This window comes from Rhinatrema bivittatum, chromosome 4 (assembly GCF_901001135.1).
Source record: "Rhinatrema bivittatum chromosome 4, aRhiBiv1.1, whole genome shotgun sequence".
NCBI lineage: Eukaryota > Metazoa > Chordata > Amphibia > Gymnophiona > Rhinatrematidae > Rhinatrema > Rhinatrema bivittatum.
This window is the reverse complement of record NC_042618.1, coordinates 210387542-210410778: the sequence shown is the minus strand read 5'-3', so window position 1 is coordinate 210410778 and position 23237 is coordinate 210387542. Positions and strand designations below refer to the sequence as shown.

Genomic DNA, 23237 nt, shown 5'->3' with positions numbered 1-23237 from the left:
GTACTCTGCTGTGTTGCCTGTGTCTGGGATGGCCAATGCCTTCAGACCCGTGGTTACGAAATCTGATAATTTGTCTTTTGGGAAGAAGCGCATCATGGTGCGATATGGTTCCATTCCTGGAGGGAGTTCCCCCTCTTCCATCTGTGTCCCTTATGGGGAGGTATTTGTCCAGGTGATGCTCATTTGGTGGAGGCCGGGAGGGCCCTGGGACGTTCTGGGCCACTGGCGGGGGTTGCGGTTGTGCCGCTGGTGGCCCTGTCTGTGTGTGGATGTAGGATTGCAGCTCAGCGAAGAATCCCGCCCAGGTGAAGTTGCCTGGGACCTCATTGGGTCCGACGGCGCTCCCCGAGGGCCCCCACTGTGGAGGGGCCGAGTCGGGAATAGAGAGGTCCAGGGTAGTCTCGCTGGTGGATCCGGAGTCCTCTACAGGTTGAGGGGGACCTTGTCTCGGCTCCCCCTGAGCTTCTTCGCATAGCAGGCACAAGGCGGAGGTCACCTCAGGCTGCGTCGCTCTCAAGTGGCGTGCCGGGCAGAGGACTGGACATTTAGCTGACTTGGACGGCGGTGCCATGATTTTCGCATGTATTCTGTACAGGTGCGCGTGCCGGGAGGCCTGGTTATGCGTTCCGGGTGCGCCTACGTTGTGCACGTAGGAATGGAAGATGCGCGCGTGGCTATGCGCGGTCTAGTTGTGTGCTGTGCGCCCGGTCCCGATGTGCGCATCGCTGTACACACGGCATAGATGCGCCGTGCCGCTATGCGCCCATGTACTTTGTGCGCCCGGCTGGCCACTGTGCGAACGGCTCCTTTGTGCGGACGATACAGCAACCGGGGGGGGGGGGGGGGGGGGGGGAGGGAGGTGTCGGCGACCATGCAGTAAGATGGCACCCCCCCCAGGGGGTCTCCATGTGGGAGGACCCTCTTGCCGGATCAGGGTCTAGCCCGGACGGGGCTGCTCAACCCGAATGTACAGATGCCGGAGGGACAATCTGTGATGGCTGTCCGAGCCTTGGAGACCGGAGACTTAGAGAAGGTTTTCTACCTTACCTTGTCTCTGTGCTTCCTGGTCCTCTGCCAGGCAGTCTCCAGCTGCGGGGGGAGAGGGAATTACCTTCACCGCCTCGCTTAGTTCTGCACCCGCTGCCTCTCAGTAGCTCCCTTTCCTGGGGGCTAAGTCCACGCCGGGACCGAGGCTTACTTCTGAGGGATCTTGGAAATCTTGACTGTGGGAGGGACCCTTAGGTATCACCGCAGGAGAACGGGGTTCATTTTGGAGGTAAGTTTTTCTTTGTTTCTTCTTTAAATTTGGAATTTGGTTTTCTAACGCTGTGCAAGCGTGTGTGAAGCCCCGAACTGCTATGGAAACGGAAAAAACTGGAGAGCAAAGCCTCGTGCACGGGTTTATGTAGTGCTGACGTCAGATTGAAATCTGACTCAGTCTACAACTGCTATCAGGAGCACACTATACCCATTGGTCCTGAATCCATCTGCTACACGCTAGGAAAGACTGGTTTCTAGTTTGTCTCTTTGGGGAAAAGGTTGCTATAATAGGATAGTGTTAAGGTTGTATCTTGGCCTTGAAAGGAGAGATGAGATCCATTTCTGGGTTCCCACTGGGATAGGTCAAGTCAAGTCATCATTTATTTATTACACACTTTTCCAGCAGATGAGTACAATGTTAGTTACATCAAAATTATACAAGATGAGACCGATTTCCGGACTGCCCCATGGGAAGGATCACTGATGTGAGGCAACCTTAGAATCAGGGTAAGTAGTGATTGTTTAATTATTGTTGTTGTTACTTTGGATTTTTCGCCTGCTCCTTTGTACTTTCAGAACATTCAGACTCAGGTTTGGGATCTGGTGCCATAAGTCTTCATTCACCACTACCTGAGGGTTTTTTCCCTATTTTATAACCCCCCAGCATATCTAGTCCAGTCACTGTGGCGATGGTCCTGGGCCAAGGGCCATACATTAGGGCTCTTTCTGGAACCCTGTAACCATGGGCCCTGAATCTGGCTACAAGATGTCATCCTGAAACTATGACAAGAACAACTCCCTGTCTCTCCTCCTCTCCCCCCACCCTGGGGCTCTGAACACTCCCCTCACAACATTTCCAGTCCCAGCCAACCTGGGAAGCAGAAGACCCAACTCTGAGATTGGTGATTGGTTTCTTGGCTGTCTCCTGTGGGAAGTAGGTCACTGGCAGAAGTGAGATTGATTTCAAGGCTATCCAGGGTAGGGATTGCTAGGATGAGGCAGTGTTAAGATCGTTTCATTTGCTGTGCTGGGAGAGGTGACACTGGTTTCTGGGCTGTCCCCAAGATGGCTCATTATAAAATGATTTCTTTGGCTTTGTTGGGAAAGATCAGTTACTGGGATGTCCTCAGAGCAATGGGTCACTGGAGGGACAAAATTGGCTTCTGGCTTGCCTTGGGGGAAGGGATAGGTAGGATTGAGCAGTGTTAGATTGTGTCTCTGGCCTCAGTGGGAGAGGTGGTATTGATGCCTCCCTGTGTCTGTGTGTTAGGAATGCCCATGCAAACACTGGCTAAGTCCTTGTCCTGAGGCCTGCAGGGAGGTTACAATTCAGTCTGGAGGTAGGAGGCTCCCCTCCAGGTGCAAGCACGATTCCCACCTTGTGGTCTGTGAGCGCTGGGCTGATGGAGGTGTTGGCAGCTCTGCTTCCCCGTCCTCCAGGATGGATTGTTTGGGTCGGCTCAGAGGCCTGAGGAAAAGGAGCAGTGAGAAGAATTAGAACGATGGGACTGGACCCTGGAACAAACAAACGTCATTCTCCGAAACCCCAGCCAACGGAGGCTGCTGTGTGTTCACACAAACACAGAAACCCAGCCTGGGTGCTCACATACAGCCAGACACAATGACGTCCTCATGTACTCACACATATATTTACATTCATGCAGACCATCCCGTGTACTCATACACACATCCACATCAACCAGCTCCTATACTCTCACTTACAGAATCCAGCCTTCATACATCCAGACATAGAGAGACCAACATTGATGCTTACAAACACACTCACATACACAGACGGCTGTTTTGTGAAGTTTGATCCTAGCTGGAGCCCACATCTGGCTCGGCTCATCATCCCTACAGATAATGAGCCAAAAGTGAGCAGTGCCAGGCCTGCCTCTGACCCTTGGAGCATGCTTCTTGCTGGCTGGCTGCACTCTCTCCTGGTTCAGCATCACAACCGCAAAGAGTGATAAAACCAGCCTCTACCTATACTATTTCTAGAATACTATTATGATACATCAATAGCAATTGAGAAGGCCAGAAGCCTGGTTTATTATTCTGTACATATTTGTAAAAAAAACAAACAAACAAACCCTGAAACTCCAGATGACCTTGTTTGTTTGGTGGACTTAGCATTATTTATCCACATCCAGCCAACCCTTTCACAGATCATAAAACAGAAAGGGCTCTATGTCAGCAAACAAAAGGAGGTGGTGGCAAAAGAAATGGGATTCCAATACATAATCTAATTATACACAGAGCAATTTTCAAAGGGATTCTTCATGTATGAACTGGTGTTTAACTAAAGAGAATGCCCCTTTGACAATTCCCCCACCTCCAATGGAGAAAAGTATACACGCTGCCAACAGTACATATTCTTCTCCCCACAGAAAAAGGGGTGGCACTGGTGGTAGGGCCGGGCAGGGAGTATGCACCTGCGAACTCTGCAGGTGCTTCTGACTGTATACACGGCCCCCGCAGGGGAAGTGATTTTTAAAAGGATACTCTGCAACCTCCCCACTCTCTCTCAAAATTGTCCTAACAATGGAAAAAAAAACAACCCCGATATAAAGAATGTATTGATTTAAATCCATAAACATCAAATACAATTCTAAAGCCGACATAAAGTGAGCGTCAATCCTGTCATGGCATATGCAAAATAAATCCGCTTGGAAGCCCTCGTCCGAGAGAGAGAGACACACTGAGAAGTGAGTCGAGCTGGAGAAAGAGGGCTGGCTTTGGCTCTTGGTCAACGAGCTAGACCGTTTCAGTTGAAGCCGTTATGGAGATGAGTCAGACAAGGAGGAAAATCAAATGAAGAGCCCCATGTACGACCAGAAGGGTTGTGCTGCAAAGACATTTAAGGATCCTTGCCCTTTTAGCACTGCAGACAGAGATTATGGGATCAATCATTTTAATGAAAGCTTAGGAAAGGTCGGAAGAAGAATCCAACTACCTACCCCAGTTGGCCCATCAAACATGAATTTATTATCTGTATGTGCCTGTGTATGGCTGAGCTTGAGCCTTTACAAGATATGGAAAGATCCTACACTCAAGAGGAGGTGGTGGTGAAATAAACGAGATTCTCATATGTATCAGTGGCAGTCAGATAATATATCAGTTACAATAAAGCTGGCAAAAGTCACATAACATTAAACAATAACAGAATAAAATCAAACAGAATTAAGCTAACAATGATTATGCATAATAAAAAAACAAAACTCTATCATGGTTTGGCAGATCTGCCTGTATCACGGGTAAACCTTATGAAGCTCCCTCTCCGGGTAGCCTTTTAAGCTGGGAGACACACTCGATACCAGGGCTTAGTACTGACTCAGTCCTGAAAACCCTGGCTGGGTGCCAGCAGTTAGGGTTGTTTTGGTATGGGAGGTTTACTATATTGTAATGATAATTCCATTTATTCATTGCTTTCTGATGCCAAGCTCACACCAACATGCATTACAAAACTCTCATTCCAACAAGAGTTCCAAGCGTCTTTTTTGCAGAGTTTTCTAGCTGGCACCACAGCAGTGCTTATAAATATAATATATATGTTGTAAATGATATTTTTGCCTCACAGGACTGTACTTTTGAATGTTATTTTCATGTAAAATCTGTTATAAATGCATTATTTCATTCTGTGTGTGTGTGTGGGGGGGGGGGGGGGGGGGAGTAATGTATGCTAAACTGTAAGTTTGCCTAGGGTACCTAATACCCTTCCCTTGATCATGGAGGAGGAGATGGGGTGAATGGGTGTCAGTTTTTAAAAATACAGATTGCTGGAGGAAGCTGGGATTTTTTCTTTTTTTTACAAATCTGGGACAGAGACTAATGAATTGGGTGGACAGCATAGTAAATGTTCGCACAGGCAGCAAAAAAGCTAGTACTGGCCCTGAGAACTCCAATCCAACTTTGTTGCAATTGCCTGGAAATTTTCAATCCCTGAGTTAGAAAAAACAAGAAATATGCAGGTAGTCGTCCAGCAGCTAAATGGAAGTTATTCAGCGTTTGAGCTACGTGCTACATATATGATTATTTTCCTATTGGGGAGAGGTTATATCTGTGCACCCAGTGCAAAGAGCTCCTAGCACTCAGAGAATGAGCACAGTCTCTGGAAGCTAAAACGGCTGACCTAGAGATACTGAGGCAGACAAAGAAGTATATAGAGAAGACCTTCAGGAACACAGTAGCATGGTCCCACATCCACTCTGGCAGCCACTTTGTTGCCTTAAGAGGAAAACGGTCACCAGGAAAGAGGGCATCACGACAGTAGCAGGAAATGATTCTGAAGCTAGGACCTGCTCCCCAAGAGATATGTTATCCTCTTGCACAGAGGACAGATCTTCAGGGAATAGGAATTGCCACTGTTACTGGCAATTCATTCATTAGGAATATAGATAGCTGGGTGGCTAGCGACTGTATCATTTGGTAACTTGCCTGCCTGGTGCAAAGGTAGCAGACCTCATGCAGTACTTAGATAGGATCTTAAAGAGTGCTGGGTAGGAACCAGCTGCCAAAGTTCATGTCGGAACCAATGGCAATGGAAGGTGCAGGAGGATGCTATGTTGAAAACTTAAAATCATGATCCTCCAGAGTAGCATTCTCAGAAATACTCCCAGCTCCATGTACAGGACCCTAGAGACAAGCTGAGCTCCAGAGTCTTAATACATGGAAGACACAATAATTCATGAAAGAAGGCTTCAGATTCATTAAAAACTGGGGATCTTTTTGGGAAAGGAGAACTTATTTCAATGGAAAGAATTCCACATTAACCAAAATGGAATCCAGCTGCTGGCTTTAACAATTAAAAAAGAGACAGAGCAGCTTTTAAACTAGATTATCGGAGAAAGCTGACAATTGCTCAGGACTGCATGGTTCTGAAGAGGGAATCCACAAAGGATACTGTGATGGGCTTTATATTTCCCAAGTAAATACAAGACAGCGGGCTGTAAGAAAAACCTGGGAAGATCCAGTATATAAAAGAAATCAGAATAGGAGGTGGACTCCAACTCCCAGAAGGCACAGGGGTTTTGGAGGGAGTGGAATTTCCCAGGCTTTGTCCTATCATGAGGATGAGGGAGCCTGGGTATGCTGGGAAAAACGGTGAGAGCTTGTCTGAAGGAGGGGCAGGGCAGCAGCGGGAAGGAGTCCTACTAGAACCAGATGAAGAGATAGAGTAGATGGAGACAGAGGTGTTGAGCAGCACTGAGGATGAGCTGGAGTCAATGGACTTGGGAGGCGAGTGGTAGAGACCCTCTAGAAGCAGACACACTCATGGAAACTGCAGGTCGGGAGCTTTAAGTGAACAATGTCGTAGGGTGGATGTAGTTGTAGCCATAGTGAAAGGGGAAGCACAAACCTAGCTGCAGTCTACAGTGGGAAGTGACAGTAGGGCCTGGTTCCCTAAGAACCAGGCTCAAGAGGGCAGCCAAGCTTAGGCTGTGCAGGAAGCAACACTGAGCAGCGTGTAGGAGTTTTAAGGTGATTTGAACCTGTATCTGTGACACTCTGAAAGGTATAGCCAATGCCAGAAGCCTAAAAAGATAAGATGGGAAAGTTAGAGTTTATGGCCCTAGATGATGACAGACAGTGACATAATAAGCATCTCAGAGACTTGGTAGAAAAAGGACAACTAATAGGACATAGTGACTCCAGGGTACAAAATATATTGAAATAATACAGCAGATAGAAGTGGAGGAAGGATGACACTATATGTTAAGGATTCCATAGATTCAAACAGAATACAAATCCTGCAGGAAACTACACTCTGGAATCTCTATGGATAGAAATTGCATGTGAGCTGGAGAAGAGAATAGCAGTGGAGGTCTATTACCATCTGCCTGATCAGATTGTTGAAACAGATTGTGAAAGTTAAGGGAGATTAGATGGGCTGCCACATGTGGAAATATAATAATAATAATGGAATATTTAATTACCTCAATATCAACTAATATTTATTTATTTATTTATTTATTTAAAACTTTTCTATACCGTCGTTAAGAAGGGGTCCGTCATAACGGTTTACAATAGGGCACAAAATAAGGATGCTGAGATTTAATAATTTACCCACGTGCCATAATTTTGTTTCGGTACATAGTTTTCTAAATGAAAATACTTGATTTGTGATGTAATGCTGTCCAGGAGTTATCAGTTTAAAAACAATTCTAACTTTATAAGTGTCAACTTCCCTTCTGGTGAAGAACGAGAAGGTAGAGTAGAAACAGATAGAAAATATGGCTACATACTTTATTTGTTCACACCTCTCACTTTGCCTGCCTTCTCTGTTTGGTAGGCTTGCTTGAAAAGCCAGGTTTTTAAGCCTTTTCTGAATGTTTTGTTGTTTTTTTGCAACCTTAACTCAAGTGGCATGGTGTTCCACAGTGTGGGTCCTGCCAGGACAGTGCTCTCTCTCTTACCTGAGTTAGTCTTGCTGTCTTAATTGATGGGATAGTAAGGAGTGCTTTATTCGCTGATCTAAGGTTTCTGTTTGGTACGTGTACGCGGAGGGCTGTGTTAAGCCATTACGCTTTTTCGTTATGTATTAATTTATGTATGATGCAAAGTGTTTTGTATTGTATTCTCTGCTCAACAGGTAACCAGTGTAACTCAGCTAGGGTTTCGGTGATGTGGTCTCTCTTACTTATCCTCCCTGATATGTTCTGATGAAAGTAGACACCATAAATTATTGCTTCATGGAGCAATTGGTCCTAGAACCAATGAGAGAAGATGCTACTTTATATCTATTTCTCAGTGGAATTCAGGTTCTGATGCAAAATGTAACAGTAACCATACTGCAGTCAAATTTGAGATTATAACTGAAAGGAAAATAATATTAAAACTACAGTGGTAGCATACGATTTTAAAAAGATAAACTGACAAAATGAGGAAACTTGTTAGAAAGAAACTAAAAGGAGCAGTTACAAGGGTTAAAATATGCAGGAGGCATGAGGATTGTTTAAAAACTGTATCTTAGAAGCCCAGATAAAATGCAACCCACAAATTTTAAAAAAGTCAAAAGTCTGATAGAATCACTAAATGGTGCTGTGAAAGAGGCTATTAAAACCAAAAAGTCATCCTTTAACAAACAGAAAGCAGAAATTAATAGAGATGTACAGCGGTAAGAACATTCGATTTGGGCTTCATTTTCGGCCCGGCACAGAAAATTTTGTTTTTCCCGTGGTTCGAGCTTTTTTTTTTCGGGGGACCCAATTTTCAGGTTAGGGCGCACTAACATTTTTTTCAGGTCCTCCGAACCAGGACGAATCAGACAATTAAGTCATCCAAAATGAATGCACATCCCTAGAAATTAACTTCATTACAAGATATTATCCTCAGAGGAGCCAATAACAGCCAAACCTACTTCCTGATCATTCTGGACATTTGATACAGTTAGCCATAAAATCCTCCTTGATAGACTAAACAAAATAGGCATCAAAGAATCTGCACTGAAATGGTTTGACTCGTATTTAAAAAAAAATGAACCTCAAAGTAAAATTTCTTGATAACGAATCTGAACCAATTGATCTCCAATATGGAGTACCTCAAGGATCCTCTCTCTCAGCAACCCTTTTTAATATCTATATGCTTCCTTTGTGCAGAATTCTATCTGGCTTCGGTCTAACTCATTTTATCTACACTGACAATGTTCAGATTCTAATTCCAATCGAAAAATCTATTGACTTAACTCTTAAGCTCTGGGATATATATCAATCTGCCATTGAAAAAGTATTAACCCAAATGAATCTTTCCCTAAATACAAAAAAATCTGAAATTCTATACATTTCACCTAAAATAAGCAAAGCAAAGGAACAAGAAATTCAAGAAGCCGCCAAAAATTACCCCATCTCCCTGGAAGTACGAGATCTAGGGATCCTCTTAGACTGCGAATTCACATTGAAAAACTGCATTAAAAAAGTCATCAACGATGGTTATTTTAAATTAAATGTCCTTAAAAGATTAAAACCTCTTCTATTCCCAAAAGATTTCAGAACAGTTTTATAGGCACTTGTTTTGTCTAGATTGGACTACTGCAATTATTTATTTTTAGGTCTCCCAACAAATGTAACAAGACCATTACAACTTCTGCAGAACTCAGCAGCTAGACTTCTGACAGGAACTAGACGATCAGATCATATAACCCCAATATTAAAGGACCTTCACTGGTTGCCTATTAAATATAGGACCCAACATAAAATCATTTCCCCTAATTCATAAAACGCTCTACAATGATAAAATTGAATGTCTAACATCTTCTCTTCATTTCCATATCCCTTCAAGAACTACTAGATCAAAAGGTACAGGAATGTTACCAATTCCTTCCCCTAAGATTGCTCATCTAAATGGTGTTAGAGAGAGGCTATTTCTATTGCTGGGCCCCAACTATGGAATTCTATACCAAAGGAAATACGATTGGAAGCTGACATTAAATTATTTAAAAAGGGCATCAAAACTTGGCTATTCAAACAAGCCTTCCAAGACCTATTAACTTAATGACTTAAGAATACTGGATATATATCAAGGTAATATATACTTTTAAATTTATTATCTCTGCTCTCACTATCCTGCCTCTCTAATAATTTAAATTTTATTACCATTTAGTTTACTATGTTTTTTAGTTTAGTATTTTATTTTATTTTTATTTATATTATGAAACTATGTATTTACTTCCTTTTTTTTTTTTGGAAATATTTTTAAATGAATAGTTGTTAGCTACTGTAAACCAGTTTGATTTGTTCACATGAAAAATTTGGTGTATAAAAACTATAAATAAATAAATAAATAAATAATGAGTAAAACAGGAAAAAGCATAAGTATTGGCAAGCTAGATTAAAACACTGTTGAAGCAGGCCAAGACAGAATTTGAGGAGAGACTTCCCATTGTGGCAAAAACTAATAAAGCTTTCTCAAATAAGTATATTGAAAGCAAGACACTTGCAAAGGAGTCAGTTGGGCGATTAAATGACCAGGAGGTGAAAAGAGCACTGAGGGAGGATAAACTAAATGAATTATTCACTTCAACCTTTACTGCGAAGGATGTTGGGGACATATCCACAATGGAACTACCCTTTGTAGGCAATGATTTGAAGGAACTGAAACAAATCAAAATAAACCTTGAACAGCAGCAGGATCAAACAGATAAACTTAACAGGAGCAAATTACCAGGACTTCATGGTATTCACCCCAAGATTCTAAGGGAACTCAAATGGGAAACTGCAGACCTGCAACTGCTTATCTGTAACTTATCACTCCTACTTATATTTCCTACTGCTTTCTCCAAGACTACCTACATCCTTTCCTACTTGGATGGTAGGTCCTTGTCTTGGGGATCTACCTTGTGGGAACATAAGGACCCTATTTTGCAGGTCATTGAAGGATTTATGGACTTGTTTAAATCCGTTTTTGATGACCCTGCTCGAACTTCTGTAGCCGGTTCTGCTTTGGTGGAATTGAAGCAAGGCAACAGATCATTGGCTGAATTTGCCATAGAGTTTAAAACTATGGCGGCAGAACTCTGCTGGGACCCCAAATGTTTCAAGACTCTCTTTTGCAGAGGCCTGGATACCTGTTTAAAAGACGAGCTGGCTGCTCACGAAACACCTGACTCGCTGGACGAATTAGTAGCCTTGGCCACTCAGATTGATCACCGGCTCTGGGACAAGGTGAAGGAACTCCGGCCTAAGATGTTATCTGGGTTGAATCAGGCTAGCTCTATACCTGCACCTTGAAAGGTTCCAGTAAATTCTGCTGCTGATAAAGATGAACCGATGCAACTTGGTCATGGACATTTGACTTCTAAAGAGAGAAGATTCTGGAAGAAGCGCGATCTTTGCATGTACTGTGGTCAGTCTGGCCATAATATCTCTACATGCTCCATTCATCCAGAAAACGGACGGGCCTAAGTCCTGCAGGAGGACTGTTCTTAGGCCTTACCGCATCCTCTCCTCTGCTTTCTCTCCCAGTCTCCTTGCCCTATGGACCGATATAATTTCAGACGCCTGCCCTGGTGGACTCAGGGGCAGGAGGCAACTTTATTCTCAGAAGTTTAGTGGAATACTTGAAGATTCCCCTCATCAAATTGAAAGATCCACTATTGTTATCTTCCATTCATGGAGAACCTTTACCGGGTAACGTGATTTGTGAAACCGTACCAGTTACTCTTTGCACCGGAGCGCTCCATATGGAATCAATCTCCTTCTTTGTACTGGAAAAAGCTATACATCCTATCGTCCTGGGGTTACCCTGGCTGCAAGTGCACCAATCCCAATTTGACTGGGCCTCCCTGGATCTTTCCCGCTGGGGCCCAGAGTGCCATGGGAGATGCCTTAAGGAAATCTTGCCTGTTACCTGCATACCTACTACTCCAGTGAGGCTAGGACTGCCGCCCCAAGGCGCATCCTTCGGGGATGTTTTCTCCAAAGAGAAATTTGGGTTCCTTCCTCCACACGGGCCTTGTGACGGTGCCATGGGACTGGGGACCAATGCTGAACTACCAGAAGGACGGGTGTATCCTTTGTCAGTTCACTGAGAAGAAAGAGATGTTGGAAGATGTGCCTGATGAGCCACAGTACATAACAGACCCGAAGAAGATACTCTTGGCAACCACTCAGTCTGTACCCGCTGGTAAAACCATCGTTCCTAAGAAACTCAGGAAGAAAGTGCTCTTTTGGGTGCACGATTCTAAGCTGGCTGGCCATCCTGGCCAATGCCGTGCCCTGCTTAAAATACAGGAGCTGTATTGGTGGCCTACCATCAAAAACTATACCTATTCCTACGTGGCATCCTGCTCCAATTGTGCTAAGAACAAACCTACTTCTGGACAACTGTGGGGTCAGATGCAACCTTTGCCAATTCCGGATCAGCCCTGGTCACACATAGCTACCGACTTTGTAGTTGATTTACCAACTTCCGAAGGAATGAATTCCATTTGGGTGACAGTGGATCGATTTAGTAAGATGGCACACTTTGTGGTGCTTCCAGGCATACCTTCAGCTTTGGAGCTTGCAAAGCTCTTTATACAGCACATATTCTGCCTCCATGGCTTACCTTCACACATCGTATCTGACCCCACGTATCTGACCCCACCTATCTGACCCCACCTCACATCTCAATTCACGGCACGATTTTGGAGGGCCTTGTGCAAGTTGTTTGACATTACGCCAGACTACACTTCAGCCTATCATTTGCAGTCTGAAGCTACCACCTGGTCTCAACATCCATAACGCGTTCCACATTTCACTTCTGAAACCACTCATACTTAGTGAATTTTCTTCCAAATATCAAAATCCACCTGTTATCAATGCAGATGATGACCTAGAATTCAAGGTTGAAGAGGTTCTGGATATTCATAGAAGAGGCAAGACTTTAGAATACCTTCTAAAATAGAAAGGTTTTGGCCCCAAAGAAAACTCTTGGGAGCCTCAGACAAATATCTTGGATAAAGAGATGCTTTGTCGATTCCATCTCGCGCATGCTTAAAAACCCAAGTCTGGTACCCAAAGAGGAGATCGCCCTTTGAAGGGGGGGTACTGTTGTTTCCATCGCTGCCTGATGTCTCCGCTCCGCCCACCTTACCTCGTTGGTGATTCCCTCCGGGGTTGATGGAAGGCTAGCTGCTGCGGCGTCTCCACATCATCCGCCTCCGGCATCCCCGGACTGGCTCAACGCTGCAAGCCGCCATGTTGACCAGATGCCTAAGGGCGGGCGCGCGCGTGGCCCGAATGATGTACCGGCATTGGCGTGAACCTTAGGGGCGTTCCCCTGAGTTGACGTCATCAGCTCCAGATATTTAAGGTCTCAGTTTTCGCTAACAAGACGAGTTAGCAAGGGATAGGTTTACCTAGCTTCCTCCAGGTCGCTGTGGATGGGACTCTCCGCAAATCTAGCTACTCTGCCTCCTCGGACTTTATTAGAGGTACCCGCTCCTCGGGGGCCTTGCTCTCTCTTTTTCTTTTCAGGTCGCAGTCCGGAACCGGTACTCGCTCCTCGAGGGCCCACGTCCCGGACCTGCTCCTGAATACCACTTCTGCTAAGAAGTCATCGCTGCTTACAACATCAGTGAGTTCTATCTCTCAGAGCTTTCCCTGGAACCAGGTACTCGCTCCTCGAGGGTGTAATGCATACCAACTCCTGGGCTGCCTCAGGAGACTATTGTGTGAGTGTTACCATCAAGGACTTGTTCCTGAACTCTACATGTCTTGCCTACTCACTTTCTTAGTTTCTCTACAGCTCAGCCACCTTGGGATTGCTGTTCCAGTACCTGAGGGACTACAGCCCAGCCGGGCGCTTCCAGCTCACTACTGCCACCTCTGGTGGTTTAATATATTGTCTAATAAAAGAACTAGTGTGTGTCTGTTTCCTACACTAAGCATGACCAGTGGTCCCTTTCGGGATCTCCCCTGAGGGCGTGGTCACCTGCCACTGGTCCAAGGATCCACCCACAACTATTCTAAATAATAACAGACTGCTACTTTCAGCTTTATCAACAGAGCTCTAATAACAGATTGCTAATTCCCAGCTTTAACAACAGAGCTTTAATAACAATATATTTGCATGGTGTAGTTAAATCTCTCCTCAAATGTCTTTTCTTAGGGTAAATATCACAGTTTGAACAATCTTTCATCAAGACTTTGTGTGCAGCAAGGCAATGGGGACCTAGGCAAACATCTGGTTCTTTTGGTTCTGATTGCCTTGCTGGATAGTACCCAGCTACCAACAAGCCAATAGCATCCACCCAGTTGGTTTCAGTGGAGTTGTAACTTGTCATCTGGTTGCAAGCCAGCCATTCTGTGGCCTGCGGTGATACTAGGTTGTGCTTCCTTTATAACCTTGCTGGATGATAATTGGCCACAAACAACTTACCAGCATTAATCCAGTTGGGTTCTGGAAATTGTACAACACTCCATCTACTATTTGACATACAGTCACCTAAACATAGACACACACCATTATATCACCTTTCTGATACATAGCCACCTTACACAATACCTAATTCTCCAGTCTCATCCATAGTCACCTACATATACAACACCCCATCTTCTGCTTCTCACAGTTACCTATACACAGATAAATACCAGAATCTTCTGTAGTATACAGTTACTTTCATACATTATCTCCTGTCTCACAGACAATATCACACCTATTTATACTAATATTAAATTTCCTGCTTTCACATGTATACCAGTGTTCCACATCTTACTTCATTTACATGCATCTGAAAAGTAGTAGACTCTTATTTTATTTATTTATTTATTTATTTAAAGTCTCTTTTATACCGATGACCGTTCACACATCGCATCGGTTTACAATTAAACAGTAACAGATGGGCGGAAACCCTTACATATAACATTGTAAAACAGCGTAACTTTTGGGCGGGGCCCTTACATGTAACTGATAAAAAGGAGGCTAAAACTTGGAAGGGTATAGAGCTGACTATACTGGGCAGAGTCCATGTAGTCAATAAATAGATACAGCATAATCACTATATACATATAAGAACAAAACTATATACAATAGATAATGACATAAATAGCCGATTCAAAAGTACCAAATCGAAGGGCATAATACAGATTCCACAGGGTCGAATTCCTTAGTCATATAGTAGGATTATTAGTTAAAAAGAGTTTTAGTAGAACAGGGGGGTTTAAGTAATGGCTGGTGAAATCTGGTAAGCTTGCTGGAAGAGCCATGTTTTCAGTTTTTTTTTGAAGGTAGGAGTGTATGTTTCCAGGCGTATATCAGAGGGCAGGGAGTTCCAAATAGATGGGCCGGCGAGAGAGAAAGCTCTGCTTATGGTGGAGGATAATTTAAAAGATTTGATAGGTTGGGCGCGTAGGGTTCCTTGGAGGGCTGTACGTGTTGGTCTATTCGAAGTACGGGGGAGGAGTGGGGGGTTAATCCAGTTAAGGTTAGAGTTCAGCAGACTTTTGTGGATGATAGAAAGGGCTTTATAGCGAATTCGGAAATGTATAGGGAGCCAGTGAAGTTCGATAAGTGTGGGGGTGATGTGATCTCTTTTTTTTGAATTAGTTAGAATCCTAGCGGCAGCATTTTGTAATAGTTGTAAGGGTTTAGTATGAGTAACGGGAATGCCTAGCAAAAGTGCATTACAATAGTCTACCTTAGATAAAATGATAGACTGGAGTACAGTGCGGAAATCAGAAAAGTGTAGCATAGGTCTAAGTTTTTTTATGGTTTGGAGCTTAAAATAGCATTCCTTGATGATGGATTTAATAAAGGGTTTGAAAGTAAGATGGTTATCAATAAGAACCCCAAGGTTGTGAACGTGTGATGGGAAAGATGTGGAAGAGTATGCAGGTGGGATGTCTGGGAGCGGGGGCCCATTTGATATGATTAAGAGTTCAGTCTTACTGGGATTTAGAGCTAGTTGCATGTCGTTTAGTAATGTTTTGATAGAGGAGAGACAGGATTCCCATTTAAGAAGAGCAGTTTGAAGAGAGTCCGAGAAAGGGAAAATGAGTTGCACATCGTCCGCATATATGAAATGCTTGATGTGGAGGTTAGTGAGGAGAGTAGTGAGGGGGAGCATGTATATATTAAAGAGGGTGGAAGAGAGGGAGGAACCTTGGGGAACACCTTGGGGCAGACTAATGGGGTCTGATTCATTGTTATCAACTAAAACAGTGAAAAGACGGTCCTGGAGATATGATCGTATCCAGGATAGGGCATTGCCAGTGATCCCGATACTCCTGAGGATGTCGAGGAGGACATCATGATTGACTGTATCGAATGCCGCTGAGATGTCAAGCATGGCAATCAAATAGGAGGAGCCTGAGTCAGTTCCTTTAATGAGGGTGTCATGTAGGGAGAGTAGTAGGGTTTCAGTACTTAAGTGCTTTCTGAAACCGTGCTGTGTAGAAGGGAGAATATTGTTTTGTTCCAGGTGATCGGAGAGGCGTGAGTTGACTATTTTTTCAAGGACTTTAGCTAGGAGGGGTAGGTTGGAGACGGGTCTGTAATTAGATAAAGTGTCAGGGTCAAGATTAGGTTTTTTGAGTAGTGGTTTAACTACTGCTTGTTTAAGAAATTTAGGGACCGTGCCATGCTCTAAGGAACAATTAAGGATATTTGAGAGAGGTTTGGAAATCACTTCGGGAATGGCTAGCAGGAGTTTAGTGGGGATAGTTTCGGAAGGATGAGATGAGGGTTTTAATTTTTTAAGGATATTTTGTACTTCAAGGGAGGATGAAGAGTCAAAAATTGAGAGGGAGGCTGTCGAGTTGATGGCGGGCAGGCAGATATTGATGTTCTTATGTGAGAAATGTGCAGTGATGGAAGAGACTTTGTTTTTGAAAAATTGAGCTAATTCATTGCAGCGATTTTTAGAGTGATTAACTGGGAGTTGTGTGGTAGCAGGAGAGGTGAGGTCCGCAACCATAGTGAATAGGGCCTTGGGGTTATCTTGCATGCCATGTATTTTTTTAGCATAGTAATTACGTTTAGCATGGAGGATAGAATTTCTATATTCATGCATTGTTTGGTAGTATAAGGTTTTATTTGCAGGGGATTGGTCTTTGCGCCATAACCTCTCAGCTGTCCTGAGTTGGATTTTGAGATTCCTGAGATCAGGTGTGTACCATGGTTTTCTGTTTCTACAGTTAGGGTTGATAATTTTTGTTGTAATTTTTGTTGTAAGCGGCAACTCTTGTCCTCAAAAGCTCATGCTTCAATAACCTTGTTAGTTTAAGATGCCACCAGCCTCCTTGTTGTTTTTGCTGCCTCATATACAGTCGCCTTAAAACCTGCATATACCAATATTACATTGTCTGCCTCATACACAGTCATCTTTTCACATACCTCAATAGCTATTTCCCATTTCACACAAAACAAAGAATTTGCACTCAATGACTGTTCCTTCAACCACCAGACATCATCATATATCAAACGTTATGTAGAACTGGAAAGCCCCATCCCTTCTGGTGTTGCATTTATACTCCCCTAAACAGTTGCAAAGGGTCTGACCATGCTAAAGTACTGTAGTCTGTACAAGACAGTCCTATATACTTCTCCATAGCCAGTGCTTTCCTATCTCCTCCCTACTACACTTCCTACTGGGTGAGTCCGAGACCTGGAAGAGGTGTGAGCTCCCTATAGCATGCATAGAAAAATCATACTCCGCAAAAGGGAAGGTCCAAAAAAACAAACTGGAAACTGATCCAATACTGCAGTAGTGACCAAAAGACAAGAGGAACGGTGAACATCAGGAATTCTTTATTCTGCACAAACCATCATAAAAGGCCGAGTTTCGCTCATTTGAGCTGCTTCAGGGGCTATCAGAACAAAACAGATATAATCTCATATAAAAACATATACACCATCTAACTAGATAAACGACGCTTGACCGACGTGCCGCAAATGCGCAGTAGAGAGCAGCTCTACTGCGCATGTGCGGGCGAGCACGTCGGTCTTAGGCAGCGTCAGGAAAAAAAAAACATGGCGGCGGGCGGCAGCGGTAGCAGCGGCGGTGGCGGCAGCGGTAGCGGCAGCGGGTGGCAGCGGCGGTAGCGGCGGCCAGTAGCGAGGGAGGGAGGAGAGAGAGAAAGGGAGGGACGGACTGAGTGGGAGGGAGGGAGGGGGAGGGACGGAGAGAGAGAGTGGGAGGGAGTGACTGAGTGAGAGGGAGGGACTGAGTGAGAGGGAGGGAGGAGTGGGTGAGTGAGAGGGAGGGAGGAGTGGGTGAGTGTGTGGGAGGGGGTGGGGAAGAGTGAGGGGAGAGGGAGAATGAGGGAGAGGTGAGAGTCAGGGATGTAAGTGGAAGGGGGAGAGGGAGAATGAGGGAGAGGTGAGAGACAGGCATGTGAGTAAGTGGAAGGGGGAGAGGGAGAATGAGGGAGAGGTGAGAGACAGGGATGTGAGTAAGTGGAAAGGTAAGAAGTTGTGGAGCAGAGAAAAAGGGAGTGGAGGAGGGCTGAGGGGGAGGGGATGGGATTGAGAGAGGGTGGGGAGTGACTGAGGGAAGGGGAGAGAGGTGGGAGTGACTGAGGGAAGGGGAGGGAGGTGAGAGTGAGGGGAAGAAGGCAGTGGGAGACAGAGGGTGAGTAAGACTGAGTGGAGGAAAGGGGAGGAGTGAACAAGGGGAAGGGGGAGAGAGGGAGAAAAAGTGTAGAAGGGTGCTGTGTTAGAAAATGGACTGAAAACAAAATGTAATGTAGCCCGTTTTAACGGGCTTAACGGCTTGTACATACATAATTAAATCATATGAAATAATATAAAATCAAATAAAATATTCAAAAACATTATACACAATTAATGAAAAAGTGATAAAAAATATGACAACATTCAGTGCCCAAGATTTGGAAGAAATGATCTATATTAAGGATGGTCTATACTAATAAAATTAATTAAAATAGTAACAAGATGTGACATCCTTCCTTAGTGGGAAAAAAACTATGTGTGTATAAATATACATATGTCTATATATTAAATCAAATGATATAGTTTTTTTCCCATTAAGGAAGGATGTCACATCTTGTTATTATTTTAATAAATTTTATTAGAATAGATCATCCTTAATATAGATCATTCATTTCTTCCAAATCTTGATCACTGAATGTTGTCACAGTTTTTGTCACTTTTTCATTAATTGCATATAATGTTTTTGAATATTTTATTTTATTTTATATTATTTCATATGATTTAATTATGTATGTATGGTGTATATGTTTTTATATGTCTTTATATGAGATTATTTCTGTTTTGTTCTGATAGCCCCTGAAGCAGCTCAAATGAGCGGAAACTTGGCCTGAGTCGGACTTTTCAATGATGGTTTGTGCAGAATAAAGAATTCCTGGTGTTCATAGAAAAATCATATACAGTACATCGAACACCTTAAGTACTCAAGAGGAATAGTCTGTTATGTGCACAGCATCATGTCTAGATGTGCCTGGAAGTTCTTTTTTATCAGACCAGTGGTGCCTGTGAGATCCCTGTAGAGTCCATGCATTTATTTCTATAGTGTAATTAAATCTCTCCTCAAATGTCTTTTCTTACGGTAAATATCCCAATTTGAATGGCAGTTACTATCCTTAACAGAAGGCATGGGGGGGTAACCTGCACAGCGTGGTGGGTAATACCCTTAATAGAAGGCAAGGGGAGTATCCTGTACGGAGCGGCAGTTACTACCCTTAGCAAAAGGCATGGGAATATATTGTATGGAGTGGCAGTTACTAAACAGAAGGCATGGGGAGTATCCTGCGTGAAGCGGCAGTTACTAACTTTACAAGAAGGAATGGGGAGTATCCTGCACAAAGCGGCAGTTACAATCCTTAACAGAAGGCATGGGGAGTATCCTGCATGAAGCGGCAGTTACTAACTTTACAAGAAGGAATGGGGAGTATCCTGCACAAAGCGGCAGTTACAATCCTTAACAGAAGGCATGGGGAGTATCCTGCATGAAGCGGCAGTTACTAACTTTACAAGAAGGAATGGGGAGTATCCTGCACAAAGCGGCAGTTACAATCCTTAGCAGAAGTCATGGGGGGTAACCTTCATGGAGCGGCAGTTACTACCCTTAATAGAAGGCATGGGGAGTGGGGGAGTGTTCTGCACGGAACGGCAGTTGTTACTACCCTCAACAGAAAGCAGGGGGGTAACCTGCATGGAGCGGCAATTACTACCCTAAATGGAAAGCGAGGGGGTAATCTGAACAGAGCAAAGGTACTACCCTAAAGAACTTGCTGGGCAGACTGGATGGACCAGTTGTGTCTTTATCTGCCATCATTTACTATGTTACTATGAGAGAGGTAGGCAAGTTACTGTCTGACATGCAGAGAGCAGAGAAAGTGGAATTAAGATAAGCACAATTGTTAGAGCTCCTCTCCTAACCTGCCCTCTGTCTTTCATCAGCAGCTACAGAGGCTATTAATTTTGCATAACGTCGCCTTGGGGGAGACTAACACTGTAGCCGCTGTGTGGACAGAACATTCAGGGAAACTCTGCACACACACACTTGTTTTTCAGATAATTGAAGAAACAGCCCTAAGCAGCCCTCAGGGACAGCAGCTGTGCTGGGCAGCTGCTCTGCTTCAAAGCTGTGTGGGGTTTGCACATGTATATGTTTGATTCCCTCTTGTGTCCTTGTTACGAGTCGGTGACAAAGTGTGCGGCTGAATTTGCAGGCTTGTAGGGATCCGACAGGGTATGATGTGAACACTTCTGCTGTGACCCCTGAATCTGGACTGAGACAACCATCTCATTTCACACAGGCCGCCTTCTTAAGACCCTATGGTCCTGTGTTGGATTTGAACTGGTGACCTAAAGGTGAGAGGTAGCCATATCAGTGCAAAACCAATTGTAATCTTGGGTCCTAATTGACAGTTCTTTGCCTATAGTTACACAGATCAGACAGGTATGTAAGTTCAACAGTTTCACACTTTCCTGTATAAAGTGGATTTTACCAAAGTATTACATGCATTCATTATTGCTAGATTTGATTTTTGTCATTTCCTATTGATTAAATTCCTTCTAAATATATTCAGTCTCCAGTTAATTCAAAACACTGCTGCTCGCACGGTTACAAGAAATCTATATCCCCGGTTATTGCCAAATTACATTGGTTACCTGCATCATATTGTTTAAGAATGCCTGTCTGACATTTACAGTAAGATAATAATGATGGCAGAAAAGGACCTATTGGTCTATCCAGTCTGTCCAGCAAGCTTCTTATGGTTGTATCTGCTGTGCCATCCAGGTTACCCCCATGTTTCTCTTAAGGGTAGCAACTGCTGCTCTGTGCAGTTATTCACAAGCCTTATGATAACCCATAAAAAATTTACTGCTAGCAACATTTTTACTGGGTAATGAGCCTTCTTGAAAATTCAGACAGAGCTGCTTACCGTGCTTTGCTTATGGTCTTGGCCGTAAAAGCAGTCCTGTGTTTTTCCTCTTAAGTCTGTGCTTCTCGTGTTGGTTGTCTCTGAATCCAATTCCTCTTTCCCGCCATCTGCCACTCTCCCTCCCACCTGTCACAGCAGAGAGTGATGTTGCAGTTGCGTCAACCAATAAGACTTGGTTAAGGGTAGTAATCCCATGCCTTCTGTTAAGAGTAATAACTGCTGCTATGTGCAGGTTTCACCCATGTTTATCAGTTCCCCAGACCATAAGTTGGGGCTCTCATTGGTTGCTGTCTGAATCCAATCCCCCTTTTATCCCCTGTCATTGGTGCGGAGAGCAATGTTGGTTGCATCAAAAGCATCAAGGCTAATTGGTTAAGGGTAGTAACTGCCGCTCCATGCAGGTTACCCCCATGCAGCCTTTTCTTCATTTCCATCCTTTAGCCTTTAGGGATTCAGTGTTTATCCCATGCCCCTTTGAATTCTTTAACTGTTTTCGTCTTCACCACCTCCTCCAGAAGGGCACTCCAGGCATCCATCATCCTCTCTTGAAGAAATATTTCCTGACATTGGTTCCGAGTTGTCCCCCCCTGGAGTTTCATTTCATGACCCCTAGTTCAACTGTTTTCTTTCCAATGGAAAAGGTTTGAAGTTCATGCATCATTAAAACCTTTGAAGTACCTGAATGTCTGTATGATATCTCCCCTGCACGTAGGGTACACATATTTAGATCTTTCATCTTCTCATAAGTCTTCTGATACTAACTCCACACCATTTTGGTTGCCCTTCTCTGGACTGCCTCCATCTTGTCTCTATCCTTTTTGAAATACGGGTTCCAGAACTGAACACAGTGCCAAGGACCTGTACAAGGGCATTATTTATCGCCTCCTTCTTCTTACTGGTTATTCCTCTCTCTATGCAGCTCAGCATTATGCTGGCTTTATTTATTGCTTTGTCACATTGCTTTACCATTTTCAGTTTGCCAGACACTATCATCCCTCTCTTGGTCCATGCATATCAGTATTTCACTTCCCATCACATACAGCTCTTTTGGATTACAGCATCCCAGATGCATGACTCTGCACTGATTGGCATTGAATCCCAGCTGCCAGATCTTCAATCATTCTTCAAGCTTTCTTAAATCACTTTCTACTTCTTCAGACGTGTCCACTATGTTGCAGATCTTAGTATTATCTGCAAATAGACAAACTTTACCTTCTATCTCTTCTGCAGTGTTACTGGCAAAGATATTGAACAGACCCGGTCCCAACACCGATTCTTGTGGCACTCCACTTAACATGGTTCTCTCCTCAGAATAGGTTCCATTTACCATTATACGCTGTCTCCTATCAGTCAACCAGTTTGTAATTCACACCACCTCTTTGGCACTCATTCCCAAGCTTCTCAATTTAATCATAAACCTCCTAAGCAGGACCATATCAAAAGCTTTGCTGAAATCCAAGTAGATTACATTGAGCGCTCTTTCTCTATTTCAAGAGGCTTATGGTGAGTATTCTTTAAGAGCTCTGAATGGCGGTTTGTAGAAATGGATGTGTAGATGGTTTTATACAGTTTTATGTTATTTTTATTATGTAAAGTATTTATTTTTAAATTGTTTTATCTTGTTGTACTCCACATCGGACAGAATCTCTGAGAGACAGCGGAATAAAAATCTCATTAAAAAATTATCGGGCGGATTTTAAAAGCCCTGCTTGCGTAAATCCGCCTGGATTTACGCGAGCAGGGCCCTTGTGCGCCCGCGCGCCTATTTTGCATAGGCCGCCGGCGCGTGCAGAGCCCCGGGACGCGCGTAAGTCCCGGGTTTTTTTTAGGGGGCGTGTCGGGGGCGGGGCCGAACGACGCTGCGTTTTGGGGGCGGGCCGCAGCATTTCGGGGGCGGGCCCGGGGGCGTGGTTTCGGTCCAGGGCGTTCCAGGGCGTGGCCGCGCCCTCCGGAACCGCCCCCGGGTCGGGTCTCGGCGCGCCAGCAGCCCGCTGGCGCGCGTGGATTTATGTCTCCCTCCAGGAGGCGTAAATCCATGGATAAAGGTAGGGGGGGGTTTAGATAGGGCCGGGGGGGTGGGTTAGGTAGGGGAAGGGAGGGGAAGGTGAGGGGAGGGAACGGAGGCAG

The 23237-nt window shown here is 44.2% G+C and overlaps 1 protein-coding gene across 4 annotated transcripts in view; it reads right to left on the bottom strand.

Moving 5' to 3' along the window:
- The window catches only part of SEMA3F (semaphorin 3F), a 418190-nt gene that overhangs the window by 131069 nt on the left and 263884 nt on the right, over positions 1-23237 (bottom strand). For 3 of the 4 annotated variants that reach the window (XM_029599645.1, XM_029599642.1, XM_029599641.1), the window contains one exon: positions 2639-2728. The exons of the other annotated variant lie outside the window; for it this stretch is intronic. In XM_029599645.1, the coding sequence (XP_029455505.1) occupies positions 2639-2728 (90 nt within the window). The remainder of the gene's footprint in view (positions 1-2638; positions 2729-23237) is intronic. 4 annotated transcript variants of the gene reach the window in all.